Source organism: Calliopsis andreniformis, chromosome 5 (genome assembly GCF_051401765.1).
Source record: "Calliopsis andreniformis isolate RMS-2024a chromosome 5, iyCalAndr_principal, whole genome shotgun sequence".
Taxonomy (NCBI): Eukaryota; Metazoa; Arthropoda; class Insecta; order Hymenoptera; family Andrenidae; genus Calliopsis; species Calliopsis andreniformis.
In genome coordinates this window covers 7,808,024-7,827,821 of record NC_135066.1, presented here as the reverse complement: position 1 = coordinate 7,827,821, position 19,798 = coordinate 7,808,024, and the positions used below count along the sequence as shown (strand labels likewise).

The window sequence follows — 19,798 nt, the reverse complement described above, 5'->3', positions numbered from 1 at the left end:
CTTGGCGGATACGTCATCCGTGTATCAAAACAAAACGAATGCATTTCTGGCATTCGAGGGAAAAGGATACAATCGAAGAAGCGAGAGATTCGAGATCGACGTTCTTTCGATATGCATTTCATTTTAAAACGATGTCAATGCTTGCCTGTCGTGACGAGAACAACTTTTATATTCAAAATTAGGGAAAACAAATGTTCAAAATGAACGAGAACTTTTCGAATAGAGCAAAACTAGTCCATTTAGATTATGGAGAAGTAGAAGTGGGAAAAACGGTGGTGAAAACGATAGAAATATGGAATGAGTCCTGCGTGAGTATCGGTTTCATGTTAAAGTTATTGGACTTTGATTTAAAGAATCATAACTACTAAATTTATTTTAGAAGGAACAGGTTTATCAAGTGCAACGAGATCCAACTACTAATCCTTTGGATCACGTCTTCTATTTACGTTCTTACACTTGGATGCTGGCTCCGAATGAAAAATATTTGTGCGAGATACGTTATCGGCCATTTACTGTGTTTTCCAAAAATGTAGACTACTTTAGTATTATGAATTCTGTTGGAACGTGTTTCATGAGGATTATGACTCTTGGATCTAGTATCGGTACGTACAAAGATGTTCCATAATATGTAGTCAATTTTAGTAATGAGTTCAGCATACAAAAATTTTAAAAAAAATTTATATATGTATCATCATTCATATGTGTTTGCTCTGTATATTTTATTGAGTTTACTTTTATGTTATATTTCTTTGTGTAGGTCCGGAGGTGACTTGTTCTACTACAGACATTGTTATGCATTGTACAAAGAAGAATTCTGAGATTAAAAGAAGAGTTAAACTAAAAAATAATTCTAAAGTACCTGCAATATTTATGTTTGACATAGACGAAAGAAGTACAGTATTTAAGTTAAATATTAAGGAAGGTCTCATTAATCCTCATTCTTATAAATATGTTACAATCACATTTACTCCAATAGAAAATGAAAGCTACACATATCATTTACCCATTTTAATATTAAATCAAGTAAGTTGTTGAATTGAAATAATACACTACTAAAAAAAATTAGGAAGTTACAGTTAAATATTTATAGCTTACATAACATGGGGCAAATTCTGAAATACACTAGTAATCTTAATAATAGATAAAGGCATTTAATTAGATGAATTTTAAATTAAATTGCTCTGTACTAAAAGAATATTTCAAAATTAGGAACCAATCATCTTAAACTTATATGGATATTGTAGTTCTTTTAAAGAAGAAAGTTCTTTTACTTATCCGTGGAAAGAGAAAAATGGTTTCAAAGGTTACATGAGCGACTGCGCAAATACAGCAGGAGATTTACCACCAGTATCTTTATCAAAAAACTATTTTGATTTTGGTCAAGTAGACACAGATATAGAGAACCTCATGCACAGAATTCCACATGCAATATGTCTTACTAATCACAGTAGTACAAATTTATCGATCACTTGGGAACAGGGTAATTCTTCTTAAAATAGCTTTCTGATTACATTTAGAAGGAAGTCCTGCATCTAGAATCTACAGTAATGAATTATATTCAATGTTAAAAACACTGTATTTAAAATATTATAGATGTTGAAGGAATTTTTAATATAACACCTTGTGAGATGCAAGTTCAAGCAAAACAGTCTGTGCTGTTTGAGCTTTTGTTTAATCCAAGTGTGAAAAACAATCTCTTTGGCAGAGAAATCATTGGATCTATTTTTTTTAAACATAAGAAGCAATCATTCTTCCCATTTACTACTTCAATTAGAATGATAGGTGTGAAATTTAAAAGTCAAGTAAGTAGAAAAACTTGGGAATCTGAAATTAAGTGTTATAGGTCATTCATTTCCTGCTGCATCAAATGGATGGATCCCCCAATATGACATGCCTCAAACTGTAATAATGCCAGCATGTGTACCATCATTTCCAGTTTATACAACATTTTTAATTAAGAAATTTGGTCACTTGCCATTAATGTTTCAATTTGTTCCTCCACCAACAAGCCATTTCACTGTGAAGCCAATGCTTGGTGTAATTTATCAGTACGACATTTTTATATTTAGTTTATGTTCTGTTTTGTAAGGTTGATATTAATTTAAGAAGATTTATATTAGTTACTAGCGATTTACATGATAAAGTATACTGTCTATTGTAGTGATATAATTGATTGCAGAAACTATCAGATAATTGCAATTGAAATGACACCAGAATGCAAAAATGAACAGATTTATATAGAAAGATGGACAATATTTTTTAATGGAAATAAGAAGAATGAAAGTTATATAGATTTTAAAGGGTATGCTGAGTATGCAAACATTATGTTTTGTAATAGTAATGGATTAACTTTTGCGCCAGTTTTCCCAGGTTGTCAGCAATTTGAAAAACTGGGAATAAGAAATATTACGCGTCATACGATAAAGTAAATATAAATTCTATTCATATATTCTTATTGATTTAAATATCTCTAGTATTTTCTTTATCTACTATAAGTATTTATGACTATTTATTCGTAGGTATACATTCTATCATATGCCGCCTGAACTTGATTTGGAGTATCCAAGTAGAGAAATTACTTCTAATGACACTTTAATCCAAGAGTGCATTTTTCAACCAGTTGAACCTAACATAAACTATGATTTTGAATTACAATGTGTATTGGTTGTTGTAAAAAATGGAGTTCCCATTGGATCTAAAAGTTGTATAAGTTTACGTGTTCGGGGAAGAAGCCAAACAGGCTCATTAGTGGTAAGAATGAAATTATTCAAAATAAACCAAATTTTATTTTAAGTTTAAATTAAACGCAAAATTATTGAAAAAAATTTTTCTTCAGGCAATTCCGAAAGAACTGAATTTCGGTGAACTTGAATACAACAGCACCAAAACATTAAGCTTTGATCTTTTCAATTTTAGTTCAGTAAATATTTATTACAAACTGATTTGTACTCATAGCAACTGGCCACTTGGGAATATCGAAAAAGATGTTACCGTGCGTCCAACTTCAGAAACTGCTTTTTCAAATTCTCATAATAAAATTATTGTTTCTATTACGCCACATACACCAGGGTATTACCAATTTGCTATACAGTATCTAATAAGAGTTAGTTACAGATCAGATACTTTACTTTCTAAACAAAAACCCATTAAAGTTTGTAACGTACACTGCATGTGCATATTACCTATTTTAAAGGTAAAATACTTTTAATTAAATATACAAAAAGAGAATTAAGATTATTACATTTATAATTACAAGAATTAATTTTTTATGCAACATAGGTACGAAATGCATGTGCTATAGGATGTAAGCAGAAATACTCTTTGAATATTAGCAAACCATTTTTGTGGAGAACGCTACAAATAAATAGGTATGAATATTTTTACAATATACATATAAACAAAGAATAAATTTATTTAATAACTATTTATTTATATATTAGATTAAATACAATATTAGAAAATATACTACCAGGAGAGAAAAAAACACTAACTATAAATTTGTTTCCAATGGTCTTAAATAAAGGAATTCTTTTCATAAAATTAATTATGATGAATTGTTCAACATTACCTGTCTCATGGAGTTTAAAAAGGATCCATCAATGTGGTTGTAAACCTGTTATAAAGAAAAGAGGCTGTTCATTCCAGAAAGAAGTGATAGAATGTGTCCATCAAACTCTTTGCGTTCTGTGTCCAGAAACAGGGCTATTAAAGGTGTTAATTTTTTTAATTTATCAGCACTTAACAACTTTAATGCTGAGCTAGCACATAAAAAACATAACTTTACAATTAAATACTTCTCAGCCAAAAGAAGATATTATAATTAGCATGAAAGTTAGTTATACATTGCTTGGGAAATCAGAGATATCCTGGGACTTGGATGTGGGCTACAATCGACATGTAATTTTAAAAATACTAATTGATTGTTTGCCTGAATTTGAAAAGCAGTATGATTTTTTAAATCCCAGAAGTATAAACTTTGGGCAGATTTACTTTGGAAACAAGGAAGCAGTTTACAAAGTAAGAATAATTTTCATTTGCTTTTTCTGTATACAAATAAAAGAACAAATCAATTTTTAGGCATATTGGATAAATAATATCACAAATAACGATTTGTCATATTCTGTAAACATTAATAATATTTGTAAATTAAATCAAGCCTATCATTGTGAAGTATTTTCCTGTTTAAATCAAAATGGTATCATAGAAGCTCAAACTGCTAAACCTCTAGTCTTAAAGTTCCAACCTAGGATGTTTGGTGCATACAAAGTATTAAAAAGTTTTTATTAAAAATCTTTAATAAATTTAAACTACTTTACATGTTACATTTTCATTGTGATACTTAGATTTATATGAAGCAAAGTAATAAAATATTATCTCTTCCAAGGTTACACTTCCAATAACTTTAGGAGAGAAAACAATGGACTTGGTAGTGAAAGCAGATGCATGTTGCGATTTTAGATCTACGTTAATTGATAAACCACTAGCACCTGCTTGTGCTTGTAAAGCTTCATTATTCCCTGTGTATTACAATTCAGATTGCATCGATATGTGGACCATCCCAACATATAGTTCCATTGTTAGAATGCTTTTCATCTATAATAATTTGAATTATGATGCCCTCGCTTATGAATGGAAATGGTACTTCCTCTCATTTTCAATCGCTTATCGAACATTTTTAAATTCCTGATCAACGAAAATTTATTTCAATCAAATTTAGTCATGATGTGCCAAAAATACTTCATGTTGAAGTATTTCCTCGTAAAGGTATAATGAGCCCAAATGCAGTACAGAGTTTCAGAGTGAAAATCTGCAGCAAAGGGCAACCGTGTACAATCGACGTTAATATATCTTGCGAATTTTTGAATGCCAGTGAAAGACGAGATTACCAAAGAAGTATCATTAAATACAACATTTTAAGCGAAGAATTGGACGGACAGTTCGTTATTACAGAGAAAGGCACTCGTGTGCCAGTGCGTAATGAATTATAATTTTAATAATATTCTGTAATCGTAAAGTAAACTTATTTTGTATCAAACATTAATATTTCATAATTTTATAGAAACCGTGGTTCGAAATATTGGATAAACCAGAATTGTATTGTAAAGTGTTGACTCTACGGTGTTCTATATATCCTGTAGAAGATGAATGTATAAGAGTTAATTTAATAGAAGAACTGAAAACTGCACCATCAAATACAATTCACTTTAACAAAAGTAACAGCTGTAATAATACCATACAAAATGAAAAAGAACGTTCCATAATTACGTTCATTTTAGAAAGTTTATTATGGTAATTAGTTTAATTGATATAGAATAGACAATTTTTATAGTGTTGTAATATATAAATATTAAAATTAATATTCTACAGGGATATTGTTAGTAGCAGACAATTTAAGAAAACTTTAGAAGAAAGTTTAATACCTAGAAAAAATCTGTATTATTCACAATTTATGATGGATCTTTCAGAGAGAAAAAGATTAATACAAAGATCTTACATATCACCGCCATTAGCATATATTGATTCTATATTAGAGGAGGTAAAAATAACAAGTTATATTTGATGCATGAATACTTCGCAAATAGATTATAAAGGCATGACAATTATATCTTTTCAGATGTTGTATACTATTGTACATGAAGAATTCTCCATAGAAATTACACATTTAATTCCTGAACAAGATGCAAGACATATCAATTATATTAAAACATTACCTAAACAAAATCAACCCAATATGAAATTAAATTTCTATAAACAACTTTATGATAGTGATATTGTGAATATTAATGATATGGTGGTAAATCCAAGGATGTCAACCAGAGTATCCTTTTTACAATAACTGAAAAACATAGTTTACAATATCAACTATCTTTATCATATGGATCTGAAATTCGCTTGAACACAGCTAAGAATTTATCTCCTTTATTTCTTGTTACTTTTTGGCCTTCTTCCGTACTTTCATACAATTTCTCCACGACAGGATCTACATCCTGCAAAAAAAATTACATTTTACCCTCTTGAGCAACATAACATCGTTTTATAATGAACAACTGAAGAACTATACCAGTTCCCCTTTTGGAACATCATCAAACAGTGGATGCTCACGAAAATGTTGTACTATCCACTCATGTAGATCTTTTACATCTGTCACTGTGTATACAATAGCCTTTAAATGATATTTAGAATTATTTATTTATATGAAATTTATATTTATATAAAACATTTTTTTGAATAAGATATTAGAAATAATATTACCCCTTCAGCTAATATATAAGCATATTCTGCTAAAAGTGTTTTGTTTATTATTCTCCATTTATGCTTTGACTTTTTGAAATGTGGGTCTGGATATAAGAAGAACATTTTCTTCAGCTAGAAATTGTACATAACGATGAATAATATAAAATTGATATTCTTAATTATAAAAGTATATTAAACGCCCACATTAGTTTTACCTGTCCCTTGTGAAAATAATTTGGTAAATATTTCATTGCATTAGTTCTTAAACATGCAATGTTCTGATACTGTCCAGGATTTTGTGATCGTAATGCAGCTATACGATCCATAACATAATCTGAAACTTTTACTCTGATCTCCATGCCAAGGATTAAATTATTAGGAAACATAGGAGATAGTGTAACTATTAAGTAAAATATTTTGTTATTATTTCTTATAACAATCTAATATTTAAAGGAAAATTGTGTATACCCAATAAACCGCCATAGCCACATCCAATGTCTGCAAATTCTACACATTTTTGTGAAATATTCTCCTTACATTCTTCCTCATTATTTGAAAAATAAAGTGGATATAATGAACTCCAATTCATCAAATCTGGTTTCATTGGACTATAAAAAGAATACGAAAGAGAATGCGATGATGCACGAATCTCGTAATTTTTGTATAAAATACAATTACATACTATTCTATACAATGATCTGCTATGGGATTCGAATGTGCACGTTGTCTATAATATTTTTTTTGCGGCAACGGTAGTGGTTCTGACATGACGGCAAAATTATCTGAAATTAGTCCACGTGGGATACAGTAACTTCAACCTAACCTAACCCAGATCGAATCAAAATAAATTGTAAATATATTTACAAAATTATAACCTATATTGACAAAATAATTTTTTTATTTTACAGTTTTAAACAAATACTTGCACAAGAGTACTATAACATACTAAGAGGAAATGTATTTTGTACTCAACATAGACAACAAATATATTTATATAAAATTTTTAAAGATAGTTAACTTTATATCATTTAAAATTATTAATTTCTTTTTTAATTCTTCGTGACAGAGATTAAGATAGATGTGTAGTTTTAATATAAAGTTAAGATTTTAAATTCATTATCTACCCTTAAAGAAAAATGGAAACTATTATATGTATTTTAAATTATGTGCTCTTTCACTTGTTAGTCTGAAATTACATATTTTTAATATCAAAATATGTTTGTTTAGCAAATAGAATGTTAGAAGAAATTGAGAATAATACTAGGTATCTACTGAAATTTCTAAACTCTGCTTAATTTGCCTTTACGCCAGTTTGTCCTCTAAATATTTTCGGCGAAATTCAGTTCTTAATAATAGGAACTCAGAATAATAGTGGAGGTTCTATAAATTAACAGAAGAACCTTATGTGAACATAAACTCATTCTTACTTCCGTTGGTTATTCCTTGCCACTGAAATTACTCTTTTGGTAGTAGGAGTATAGAATTGCGTGGAGGTTTTATAGATCTAAAGAAGGGTGCTTATAAGAGAGAGAGAGAGAGAGAGAGAGCGCGCGCGAAATACGCATCGACTAAAACCAGATTATGTTATTCTGTTCGATATACTCTGATAATAAGAAGACTACAGAATAACAGTAGAGTCTTAGACAGATAAGATACGAGAGAGAGTCACGCCAATGGTAGGAAAAAAAATTAAGGAAAGCTCAAATGATTTAAGATAATCGCAAATAGGAATGTTTTTTTTAATGTGATATAGAAATTCTATATTGTAACATTAATGTATTACTGTTTGGTTATACTATAAAAGATTGATAACATTTATCTTATCGATTTGCACAAGCTATTGTATGTACATGTAAAGTGACGGAGTGGGATCAAGACAATTTATTTTGGTGTAAGCGTATAGGCTTTTAAATTTTAAACGCAAAGTGGAAACATACAGTGCTTCAAAATGAATGATAAATGTATGTCCAAATATTTGCATATTTAGTGTAGTGTGAAACAAGTATGATAAAAACTCGATGTTGTAATCGCAATATTTGACTATTACGTTCTTATCTTTTTTTATCTTTCATTTTAAGAAAATCTTTTCTGATATTTCATTTTTCTTCATGTGTCTAGCTATGATCATTTACGTTCAAGTGTATTTAAAAATACATTAACAAAGTACTCTATATAATAATATGTGCAATACTAAATACGATATCATTCTGCAACTTTAAAATCAACTTGGACTTCTTAAATCATATGCTACATAGATGGCGGAATTTGAATGAAAATCAAATGACAGTGTATCAAGTCTATAATTTTGTGGAAGAATAGTTTTACAAGTGAAAAATAATTTTATAAAAAACAAAATGTGTCTGTTATAGAAAAAGAATACATTTATTATATTTGAAAAATCTATAGGTATTTGAATTATAGTCACGTGACTGGTACTACGCATGCGTATAATCGCGTGATTGCTATTGCGCATGAACGATCGCGACAGTTTCCTCGCGGTCGTTCAGATGTCGAGATCGTCTGTCGGTTTTGGTTCACTTTTCCGCAGAACAAACGTTTAATTGTTCAATGTTCAACTTAGTCTTGACTTTCTTATCTTCAATGTTTTGGTTTCTTGTGTTTTTTGTATAAAAATTGTGTTTACTGTGCGATGGAGGAAGCTTTGAAGCAAGGGAATATTGGCAGGTGAGTGTGACCGTAGTTACCTAGCTTTAAGAATTTCTCAAGAATTTCGTTTTGCGTCTAGCTAAGAATTACCTTAAACACAATTTCATCTATTGACGAATAGTAGTATGAACGAACACGACATTGTAAGATTTCAGCCGGGGCAGATAGTGACCGTAGTTTTGTTTACTTGAGAATTTCTTGTGATCACTCTACTATTACGTACAATTTTAGTGTATTGAATTAAATTATTATCGTTGAATGTAGTTTTATGTCTTTGGTCAAGAGAAATTATACATATATATGTAAGATCAAGGAAAAAGTATTAAAAATGTAATGCATAATATTTAGATTGCCTAGGCTCAAACAGCGGATCGGAGTACAGAAGGCTAGCCTGTCTTCAACACTTTGTGCCAAAGAGAACTTTATAAGCACTTTAATAAATATAAGATACATGTACGCTGCACATTGGATTGAGTTTCGAAAATTAACGTGAGTATGCAATATTCTATGTTTTAGATAGATATCTAAAATTCCAGAATAGAATTCCAAAAATTCTCAATGTTTTCTTTCTTCAGTTGACCTGTCTGGAAATGATGTAAGAATAGAGTGATTTATCACCAAGAATAAATAATCGGATATGATTATTTATTTTAGATACATATCGGCGAAGGTTTACTTCGCGATGCCAGTTCCAAGAATTAGTGGGGATAATGAGACACTTGACCCAGGGAAATTATGGACAGATAACATAGTATTACTAGAGATAGGTGCTGTTGGAAGTTAGTAAGTTTACGAATGGGATTCTGTGTCATTCTGTCTAATAATAATTAATGACAAGTCTCTAATCTCGTGCGTATTCACACTCATTCGAGTATCAAAACAGGAGGTTATTAGCGTTTACGATGTCAAGAACGGTTGGCAATAAGAAGGAGATTTTTCTATAACCAATTAAATATTCCTCCAATTCTTCAACTTACCAACTTCCAACAGTACATATCTACATGTAGGCGCAACATAAACGATTTTGAGCGCAACGACGCTCTTTTTCTCACTTCCTCTTATTCGGTGATTCCCCTAGGACCTCGATATCTCATATATGTAAAATATTTATATCTCACTCGCATTCAATGGAGAAAAAGCTCAACAAACGAACTCGAGATTTCCTTAGCTGAAAATTGTGGACTATGAAAAGCCCACACATTAATAATTGTGCAACACAAAAACCCAGGAAAACTGTTACTTGAATTAATTATTTTTTATTATAAAATAAATACAATTTTTTTAATGCAGTAGTTCCATATAAAATACTTTTTCGTTTTCTTTATCATAGTATGTACATATTGACGGTCTTAATTTTGTGTTACACCTCAGGCCTCAGTATACATCAATACGTCACTGGATACAGTTCTGAACCTCGGTCAATTTTGCTGTAGTTACATTTGCACCTATTTGGATCGTGCTCGAGCCCATCCCTACCGAGATGCTTTGTGCCTGGACGTTAGCACATAGCGCACGTGCACGAGAGATCAGCTGTTCACCGCCGTGGCGCCAACTGGCGGATGACGCTTTGTGCATCGGCCAAGAGAAAGGAGCGAGTTACATTCTCGTGTTTTATGCGATTTTGTCGCGCGACTCCTTTGTATTTTCCGAGTTTCGCGCGCTCGTCACGATGCGATTCGTGATCAATCGGGATATGGTGCTGTTCATTTCTGTTTGTGTTGTCTGTGTCTTCGAGTAATGGGAAGAGTATCTTCGAAATTATCGCTCCATCCCAGGTGAGGTTAGAATCCACACGACGGATAGCCTTCGCAAATCGTGCATAGTCGTGAATCGCGACGAATGAAATCGAATCGTTTTCGAAAGAACAGTCGCGTTCTTAGATAAAATGTTGTATATAGATAAGGGAGTGAAATATTTTTCTCACATTTCTAGCTACGATTCCTGTAAAGCTCAGACATCGGAAACATATCATTCTTCCTCGATTCATTTGTGTTTGAAAAAATAAGATTTTCGAATTTTTTTTCATTCTCCTCGTTTTATGTATAATAAATCGTTTTAGTAGCAAGAAATTTGTTAAGTTTTTAGTGGAATATTTATATGAGTCTCATATATATTTTTTTTTCGTTGCAGCTAGAATTACGGCTTTGTTATACATGACGACGACGGACTTCCGGAGGAATCGATCTTTTGTTTAACTGGTGAGTCGGATCGACGGATCGAAACGATAGTTTGATAGTTCATAATGTTGACAAACACGGGCATAGTATGATTACGTATTATTATTAGAGTTCCTTGGTGCAGTTGTTATGACACGCAAGACTATTCTTTATTTCACGTTTACGCAGTTACTCCTATAAACTCGAGCATATAACGAAAACTTGAAAAAGAGAAGGATGTGGGAAGGATTGATTAATCAAATTAATAGAAGCACTTAAATTTGTGATTTCGCTATCATAAGAATACAATTTGAGAAATAATCTTTTCATTCTTCAACGCGTTACAAACATATCTATTTAACAAAAGTCAGTTATATTTGTTCAATTTAACAGAGATCACCCAAAGTGAACTTAATAATAGTAAATTCAATATAAATCGCAACACTTTGATTCTAACTAGAACATGTTCTAAGAACTACTTATTCGTCACAATGAGACAAAGAATATGAGTTTCGTTGGAACTGAACCCTCGTCGTACATTTCCGAAAACATCAGCCCTCCCCCCATAACGAATCGTTTCAGACGGACCAATGTTGAGAACCAATATATGTTAAACGTGAGCTGGCTCTACATACTATTTTGCGAGCCAGACAAGAGAAACACGCTTGTTGTAATTAAATATTAGCAAATACACGTGGCAATATGATTGTCGAAAGCGAATCCATCGCGACTCGGCTTCGCAGATAGATCAAATTGGTCGATCCTTCTCGTGTAAACATGAGCGAAAGCAATCCCTTTGAGGTCAGTGGTAGACAAAACTTTCGTTCACGACGACAGTAGTCGATCACCCGTCGCGAGTGCAAGAAGAAGTGTATTGAGTGTCATCGTTACAGTTTCATTATTCTTGTTCACTGTGTCGTTAAGCAACATGAACTCATGGTTGCCAGATCCGAGGATGTGGCTGACGTTCGATTCGGACTCGAATTGGGTAAATAATTGAAATACTACTTCCCATGGGTACGCCGATGCGCTGAATAATTTGCGCACATTATTACGTACCGAGTATCGAGACAGTTGTCTGCTAAGTAACCGATATAGCCGACAATCAGCCGGCGCTGCGCGTTGGTTACAATTAAATAGCGAACGCAATTCAGTCGGGCTTGAACATTCAAGTGGAATTTGATCCCTTCTCGGTTGGTTTCGATGGTTTCTCAACCTGGCGGTACTTACGATTAGTATCACATTTTCTGGGGTTAGAAGGGGTTCTAGAAATAATTGTTTTAAACTATTATGTAAAGATTCTAACTGAAACGCTAATGGGAAATCTTTATTTTGAGTAACTATTATAAGAAATCGAAATTTGTGACTATATCTATTTATATGACAGTTCTCTTATCGATTTTGTGGCTAATAAAAGAGTTCTAAAATGGTTTCAGAATCGATTTTCGTATCGATTCGACAGTACTGGAATCGTAACAAACGAATATACATATGTAGTCAGAAATTTCGTTTCCTTGTAACAAATATTGCAATTCAAGTTTCAACGTAACTATTTAAAAATCGAAATGGATATCATATATGTTTTTAAATCTTGGTATTTTCTGTTTTCTTTAATAATTAGAAAGTGTTTATAATTTCAAAAGTTTTCAGTCTATAGAATGAATCTTTGTTATCTTCCAATTTGATGTCTCACAAATAATTAATTGGTAGTGTTTCAAAGCTTGCACGAAATAGTTACAGTTTCTAGACGTGTAAGATCAAATATTACACTTTAGTGTGGGTCTCAGTAATGTTCCACTGACAAGGATTAATAGGTACTCTGATACGACTTTAAGGGAATAAGTCACGTTGCTTCTATTTAGGGAATGATCTTTCTAATTTTGCGATCGGCCGATTCACAAAACCGCGAGGAATGCGAAATGCAGTCGTGACTTGGCACTGGGAGCCGTAGTACGTACCAGCTTGATTCATCTGCTGTTATCTGAAAAGTCGGGCTGCCCTACTTATTTATATTTATGTATTTGAAACCGCGACCCAATGTACAATATGTACGATTCGAGCTGAGGCGTAACCGACTTCAGAGAAATTGTTTGGTCTCTTCCTCTTTTCTCGTTTCTAAAGAAGATACATTTCTATTCGTGATTCTTAAATATTAATTAGTATAGAAATAAGAATGATTCACGTAACAAATCATATTTTCTTCTTAGAGCAACTATTTAGAAAAAATGTTGGAAAAAGAGGATGAATGATTCAAGGAGTAAGTGCATTTGTTGGACCATGCATCATTCATTTGCAATAGTGACATAACTGAAAACATAACGAATAAGAAACGATTCTTGTATGAAATGAAGTTATTGCCTCATCTCTTAAAAAATTATTACATATATGTATATCTACAATCTAGAGTTAAGATAATATTTATTTTGCTTGTCTGGGCAGAAAGCTTTTGAAAGGCTAATTGCTAAAACAAAAAAACACTGTATCATGCTCCCGAGAATTTTAATACGTATTGAATAAAATAAGTATTCATCTGATGTTTATACAGATTCGTATTTTTGTAACCATAATTAAGGAAATGGAATCTAATTGGTTTTTATATTCTAGGTTTAGGAATTTGCACTATTTTGCATACTTGAATTTAAAAACGTTTTAAATGATGAAGCATATGGAGATTAGGCTAGAATAAAATGTAGACCTATCCTTTTTTTATTATTATTAGTGACTTTCAATAGTAGACAGAGTGTTCAATACTGATCGTGAGTAGTAATAGACATAATATGCGTCCACAGTAATAGCTTTTGCATAGTCATAGTCCAAAATCAAATTGTTCCTCTTATCCCAGCCTCTCCTACAACTAAAAAATCCAGCGTTTCCAGACACACGCGCACATGAACTTTTTTCATCCCCTTCGTGTCTAGAATCTACCCTCTAAAAATGTCCCGCATGTTTGGAAACACCCTGTATGCAAAAAACGTATTTTTATCGTTACGTGAACCGACAATAATGTGTTAAAGAAGGTAACACAGTCGCCCTTCGTCCACAGGCTTGACCCCTTCCACTTTTAGACAAGCGCGCTGTCGTCTCCACTATCTGGTCGAACGATGGAGCGATCCATCCACGTGGATCGCCCACATGCGTCAGGTATCGCAGCCACGGTCAATTGTTTCGTGGCGTCAGTGCGCGAAGGATGTTGGCTCGGTCAGCCTCGACCATTATCACCGGTTCGCTCTTCGAAGCCTAGTTCTCTCGAACAGACCGAGACCCTCGCGTCGCGATCTTTCCGCTCCACTTCGGTCTTTGTCAAGAGCGCAGATCATCCGCAATTTCCCTTGGTTTACTGTGAGGCCTCTCTAATCTGGACCCTGCTCGTCTGCAACTCGCCAATCGATCTCTCGTTTCGGTGCCTTTTGTTTCGTGGATGCTAATAAATCGCGAACCATCGGTGGCTAATTCAGTGCGCGCTTGGACGTCTCCGCGGCTCGTTTCAAGTTTATCGCGGATGTGAGGTGACGATGTTTATTTTGACACGTGGAACTAAGAAGAAGGACCATCGGGAGTGGATCTAATCTTTTGAGTGTGGGAATTGGAATACCTTTCACGTGTTGTGTGTGAAAATTTTACAGTCCTATCGGTTAGACATGTAGTCTGCATAGGGTAAGGGTACCGATGGAAGAGTTCATAATAAAAATGACTCTTGGTAATTTCTGTCTTTTTGTAGGAGAGCAAAGAATAATACTGTAACATCTCTCACTTTCCTTCAATTGATAAATGTTTTTTTAAAGAAAATAGTCCTCGTACTACCTACTGTTGTGGGAGCTCAGAAGTTAGTGAGGCAGTAAACAGAGGCAACAGTCCTCCGTTTGTTTCAGTGTAGTACTAATCGATGTGACCAATTAGGCCAATAAGGAAAACGTGTGCCTGCCATCTTTATGTGTTTTCTGTTGGGCCAATCAGACCTGCTGACAACTTCTGAGCTCCCAACAGTACACATATTGCGTTTTTGTTGGGATGGGTTTCATTATGTTGTGAAATTCTTTTTTGGCTAGCAGAATGTGATTTTATTTAAAAAATTGTAAAATTTGATAAGAGCTGTTTCTGTTCTGAACTCTTTAATTACTGTGTACTGATCAACTACGGTGCTTCCGTTTTATGTTCACGTGTAACAGTATACAGTCCTATTAAATTGGAAATATTTTATAAACTAATATTTTTAGTGTAATAGTGCTGCATTTTATATGTGAAGATAAAAGTTACAGTAATTGGTATTCTTACCCTACGTCGACGCTTATGGGCGTTAAATGTACAGTGACTGCAACGCCTACAGGTGATAGTGGGAATCAGTGATAGAAATCGTGAAATGTGGAAAGTTTAGAGGCAGTGTTGAAAAGAGTTCTCTGTATAGAAGTTGTGGGAGAAAAAAACACGTAGACAAGAAAAGAGCATTTGTGAGGATAGAGTGCTCACTCGCTGTAGTCTCGTAACTGGTTAAGATCGACGATTGTATAGAGATTGTGTAGATAATTCATGCGTGAGCGATTCGTATCTATGAAAAAGGTAGTAGTTTTAGCAAAGAAAATAGAGGCGATGGAGATATTCAAGAGCTTATAGCGAATAAATACTGGACTCGCTCTTCCCGTACGAAATATTTTATTACTTCTGGCTAGCGAATGCGCCCAAAACGCGACATACGTTGGTGTATTTATAGGGAACTGATTCATCGTTTTGAGTTTGCATTTGCGTATAGACACTAGGCATATGCACTAGCCTCGTAATAAAGTCATCGCTAATTCATTTGTGTTTTGCGAAAATATTCTGGCTTATTTTTCTTCTTTTTCCGCTTTCGATAAGACGACAACTCGAACGCGGATAGTATTTACAGTTTCTATTTGCTATAGTTCTAAAACTCGTTACTAGGAAAAAGTTAGTGCAGTGCAAAAGATAGTTCAGAAAACAATTCTTTTTTCAATGATACAGATTTGTCTTGTGAGATAAAACGATTATACAGCTTTCCTCAATCTTGCTTGAGTTTAATTCGTGTATTAAACTTCTTTTAAAGGAAATAGTATTTTCGGTTCAGGAATTGACCATTGAAAAATTTAATAGGGAAAGTAAGTAGACATATGAGCTGCTCATTTGCTAAATTGATTAACTCCACGAAGCAACAAATTTTATATTTATTTTAAATATAAAAAGCATCAGTCAAGTGCTTTGACTGAAATTTAAACAAATTTTAAAAGTGGAGTTAATCACTTTGGCCTCTAAAGTAAAAAATTCTAATTTCTATTATTTTCATTCCACCTTTTTGGAAATAGTCATTCTACTCACTTTTCTAATCGTGTTTTTTTATTATCGATATTATCGATCGTATAATAAACGATAGTAAGAAATGACTATTAAATAATCGATCAGAGTTATAATTCCAAGAACAAGATCGGAGATGGTAAAGATAGTGTCGAGTCTATAGCGAGCAAATACTAAATTCTCTACAAGTCTGTCCCGAGCTCTTATACCGAGTAGCGAGTTTACAAAAAGTGATAAGTGCTTTTATGTCCTTTGTCAAAGTTTTGCTGCGACAGAACAGCTTGTCTCGTTGGATTCACTGGTAATCGAATTGGGAATCGTGAAACGCTGCAGCGAATAATTGCCCTTGAGACCTGGTTGGCGTTATTAGGAGGAGATTAGCGGATTCGCTATCAATACGGAGGATGTAACCAGTCGCCTTGACTCGAGTCACAATTCGTCCGCGGAAAATCGTGCTTTGAGAGTGATGTGAAAGTGTCGTGATAGTCAGAAAGTGCCACGATTTACATTTCCATATGAATATGAATCGAAATAGGAAGAGCTCGGGTCAGTATGTAGATACCTTTATATTTTTATCGTTTCGGATGCTGAATTAAAATCATTCGAATTACGCATCTCGCTGGTAACATTCGGTCAGTTCGTCTTGTGAACATTGATAATATTCTTATAGAAATCGCTAATTGCTGTCCATTTGCATTCAAGCGCGATAACGGTCATCAATTAAACGAAAGACTGTTTACATATTGACAACGTGCCTTTGATAGTCATTATTTATCTTTCCTTTTAATGATATAACTTTGCAATTAGCAGACGTAACAAGGGTTAAATTATATATCTCAGTTGCACAAAAAATGAGATATTACTCTTATTAATATATCAAACAAAGATTAGATATTACTTTTATTAATACATGAAACGAAGATACTTTCCTTTGTTGAAAACGAATTCTTCATAATATTTTACTACTTCTCTAAATTGTGTAATGTCATTTTTCTTATTGTTAGTTCTTATACATACAATTTCCTCCTCATAATTTATATTCTATATTTATTGGAATTTCTTCTCAATATTTTTTCGAAATTTATTTTCTATTATTCGTACTTGTTCTATAATTTCTCGTTTATACAGAGACTTTTAACATTGATTTTCCTCATAACATAGAACAATAAATTGCGTTATTTATTTTGAAATCAGAGTATAGAATTTAACAGAAGCTTAACATTAAGCTAGTATTACTTTAAGTAAATATCTGTATTTATCGGGCACTCGACTAACAAGTGGCATAATCGTTCAATTAATTGAAAACTTACTCGATAGCAGGCGGACGATCGTTGACCAGACATAGCATGTACACTTTCTTTTAGTTTTATGGTAAAATTGTAAATTAATTCCCGAAACCTGTGATTTCACACTCGGTCAGTTAAGCCATTGATTTCCTCTCGAGCATTTCCGTTATTCTGCCTCGTATCGATCGTTTCGATAAATATTCCTGATAAAACTGTCATTGATCCTTATCTCGCTATTAATTTTAAGAGCGGCATTAGCTGGCAACGTTTGAAGAAGGCCGTTGATTCGCGATAAATTTACTTGGTGGGCTGTCCGCGATACACGATCGAAATTTTTATAAAATATAATTTCGTGAACGGTTCGACAGTTAAGCACATGTTCGAACGCGTGAAAAATGTAAATAAAAAAGAATGGAAGATAGAGAAAAACGTGACTCACGGTATTCTCGATCGTGGTAACCGTCATTATCTTTACAACTGGAATTAGCGAGAAATGGCAATTTTTTCGATACACTTTCTGCATTTGAGTCTTTTTTACTAGAACTTTATTTTATATTTATATATTATATATTGTTACATATTGTTCACATAAGTCTCTATTTTCATTGAAAAATTTTCTTCGGAAATATATTTTTGTTACTTCATAATAAATTCTTAAAGGTGCTGTACGTTTTGACTCAATCAAGGTGATCTAATCTCTTAACACGTTCACAGTCTTCTGAGCCACATATGGGTCAGGGTAATCTGAACAATAATTTTTAACAATGGGTATGTTCATCAAATCTCGTCAGATTTAGAAAGAAACGTGTACATAGTTGATGAGAACACATTTCTTCCCCTTCTTCTTATTTAGCTTTTCTATTAATCTTGCAGAATTTATATCGCTTTGCTAAAAATAAGAACGAATCAGCCACCTATTTGGTACACTGTGAATGTGTTAATATATTATTGACTGTACAATTTGAATACGACTTTTGGAACTTGAACGTTAATGACTGGGAACATATTCAGATAGATTTAGAGAGTTATATACCAGTTATTATAAAACTTGGTGTACGTACAAAGTTTCAAAAAGTTTATAGCTAAATTATAAAAAACGAAAACACAAAATTTGGAACAAATTGTTTACTTAGGTACATCACTTTAATAATGATCGGCACTTGTGATGATTCGACGTGACACGAATTATTCAATTTAATGATTATACCGCCGCAAAGTGCTAGCCAAGAATTGCACATACATTACGAAGGATTTAACTGATTGTGCGTGCCTTAGCGTATTTGACGCAAACTAACAATATAGTCGACTTTTATTATCTCTGGATATCAGTTTGACATGATTATTTAACGCGCGCGGCGTTCTGCTTCGAAATTCGCGAGCAACCGCGAAGAAGTACCCACTTGACGAACAGAGTGCGATCGATGTCGAGTATCGATGTAACGTTTGGAGGGTAACGAGGATGTCGCATCTTCGAGTGAAAAGCAAATCGGCGAGCGAGGACGGTTCCAAGCAGATCTCGAAGCACGGGGAGTATCGCAGGATTCAGTTCACGTTGTTGAAGGGCCATTTAGAACACCGTATTCATGAGGTAAACGCGATACGACATTCGTTTGCGAAAAGTAAATACTAACGATTAGAACTTTCTAAGTTTAATGCTCACTTTTTAAGAACTTTAATGCCAGTTTGAAAATATTATCAAAGTGAATACATCAGTAGCACCTTTTTTGAAGTCATCTGGCCAATAATTTACGTGATTACTAACAGTTTAAGTTACTTCGAGTGGCTTAGTTCTTTAGAAGACTTGAAGATTTGAAAGTCAAAAAATTTGAATTTTAAATTGGTATTTGAATATTTGAATATTTGAATATTTGAATATTTAAATGTTTGAATATTTGAATATTTGAATATTTAAATATTTGAACATTTGAACGCTTGAACGTTTCAATGTTCGAACTTTTGAACGTTTGAACGTTTGAACGGTTAAACATTCGTGCCTTAACACTCTACCTCCTCCAAACAAGAGAAGTATCAAGCCAGTTGACTCAAGGCTCCACCAGCAGCGTTACTTAGCATTCACCAGGAAACTGCTCGAAATCGGCTGCACCACCCGTGACCTTCTCCCCAAGTCGAATCCTATTCGGCGGCCAGCTACCA

The 19,798-nt window shown here is 33.2% G+C and overlaps 3 protein-coding genes across 6 annotated transcripts in view; 2 read left to right on the top strand and 1 right to left on the bottom strand.

The window, feature by feature from the left end:
• The first annotated feature begins 45 nt into the window (after positions 1-45).
• LOC143178881 (cilia- and flagella-associated protein 65) lies at positions 46-5,836 on the top strand. The gene is made up of 18 exons (XM_076377798.1): positions 46-308; positions 380-602; positions 758-1,023; positions 1,210-1,480; positions 1,594-1,782; positions 1,844-2,048; positions 2,180-2,425; positions 2,520-2,751; positions 2,837-3,193; positions 3,280-3,368; positions 3,441-3,711; positions 3,802-4,017; positions 4,078-4,266; positions 4,385-4,638; positions 4,718-4,970; positions 5,060-5,289; positions 5,368-5,536; positions 5,615-5,836. The coding sequence occupies exons 1-18, from the start codon at positions 192-194 to the stop codon at positions 5,834-5,836; spliced, it is 3,999 nt and encodes a 1,332-aa protein (XP_076233913.1). The 5' UTR covers positions 46-191.
• LOC143178882 (tRNA (guanine-N(7)-)-methyltransferase) lies at positions 5,391-7,638 on the bottom strand. 2 transcript variants are annotated; one of them, XM_076377800.1, is made up of 7 exons: positions 7,359-7,638; positions 6,917-7,016; positions 6,703-6,842; positions 6,450-6,634; positions 6,253-6,366; positions 6,062-6,163; positions 5,391-5,987 (listed from the first exon to the last, which is right to left on the bottom strand). In XM_076377800.1, exons 2-7 carry the CDS (start codon positions 7,000-7,002, stop codon positions 5,859-5,861), a joined length of 756 nt encoding a protein of 251 aa, XP_076233915.1. In that variant the 5' UTR covers positions 7,003-7,016; positions 7,359-7,638; the 3' UTR covers positions 5,391-5,858. The 2 variants fall into 2 exon arrangements, with proteins under 2 accessions (XP_076233915.1, XP_076233914.1); XM_076377799.1 differs by lacking the exon at positions 7,359-7,638 and having other exon boundaries at positions 6,917-7,143.
• Positions 7,639-9,280: 1,642 nt separating this feature from the next.
• Arms (Ankyrin repeat-rich membrane spanning) overlaps positions 9,281-19,798 on the top strand; it is a 39,756-nt gene continuing 29,238 nt past the window's right edge. Inside the window, exons 1-2 of one of the 3 annotated variants that reach the window (XM_076377458.1) lie at positions 9,281-9,390; positions 11,032-11,099. Coding sequence is in view for 1 of the 3 variants with exons in the window: in XM_076377455.1 (XP_076233570.1) it covers positions 19,104-19,232 (129 nt within the window). In the remaining 2 variants the exon portion in view is untranslated. Of the gene's footprint in view, positions 9,391-10,489; positions 10,677-11,031; positions 11,100-18,606; positions 19,233-19,798 lie in introns of those variants that run through there. The other 2 variants (XM_076377457.1, XM_076377455.1) reach the window with 2 other exon arrangements.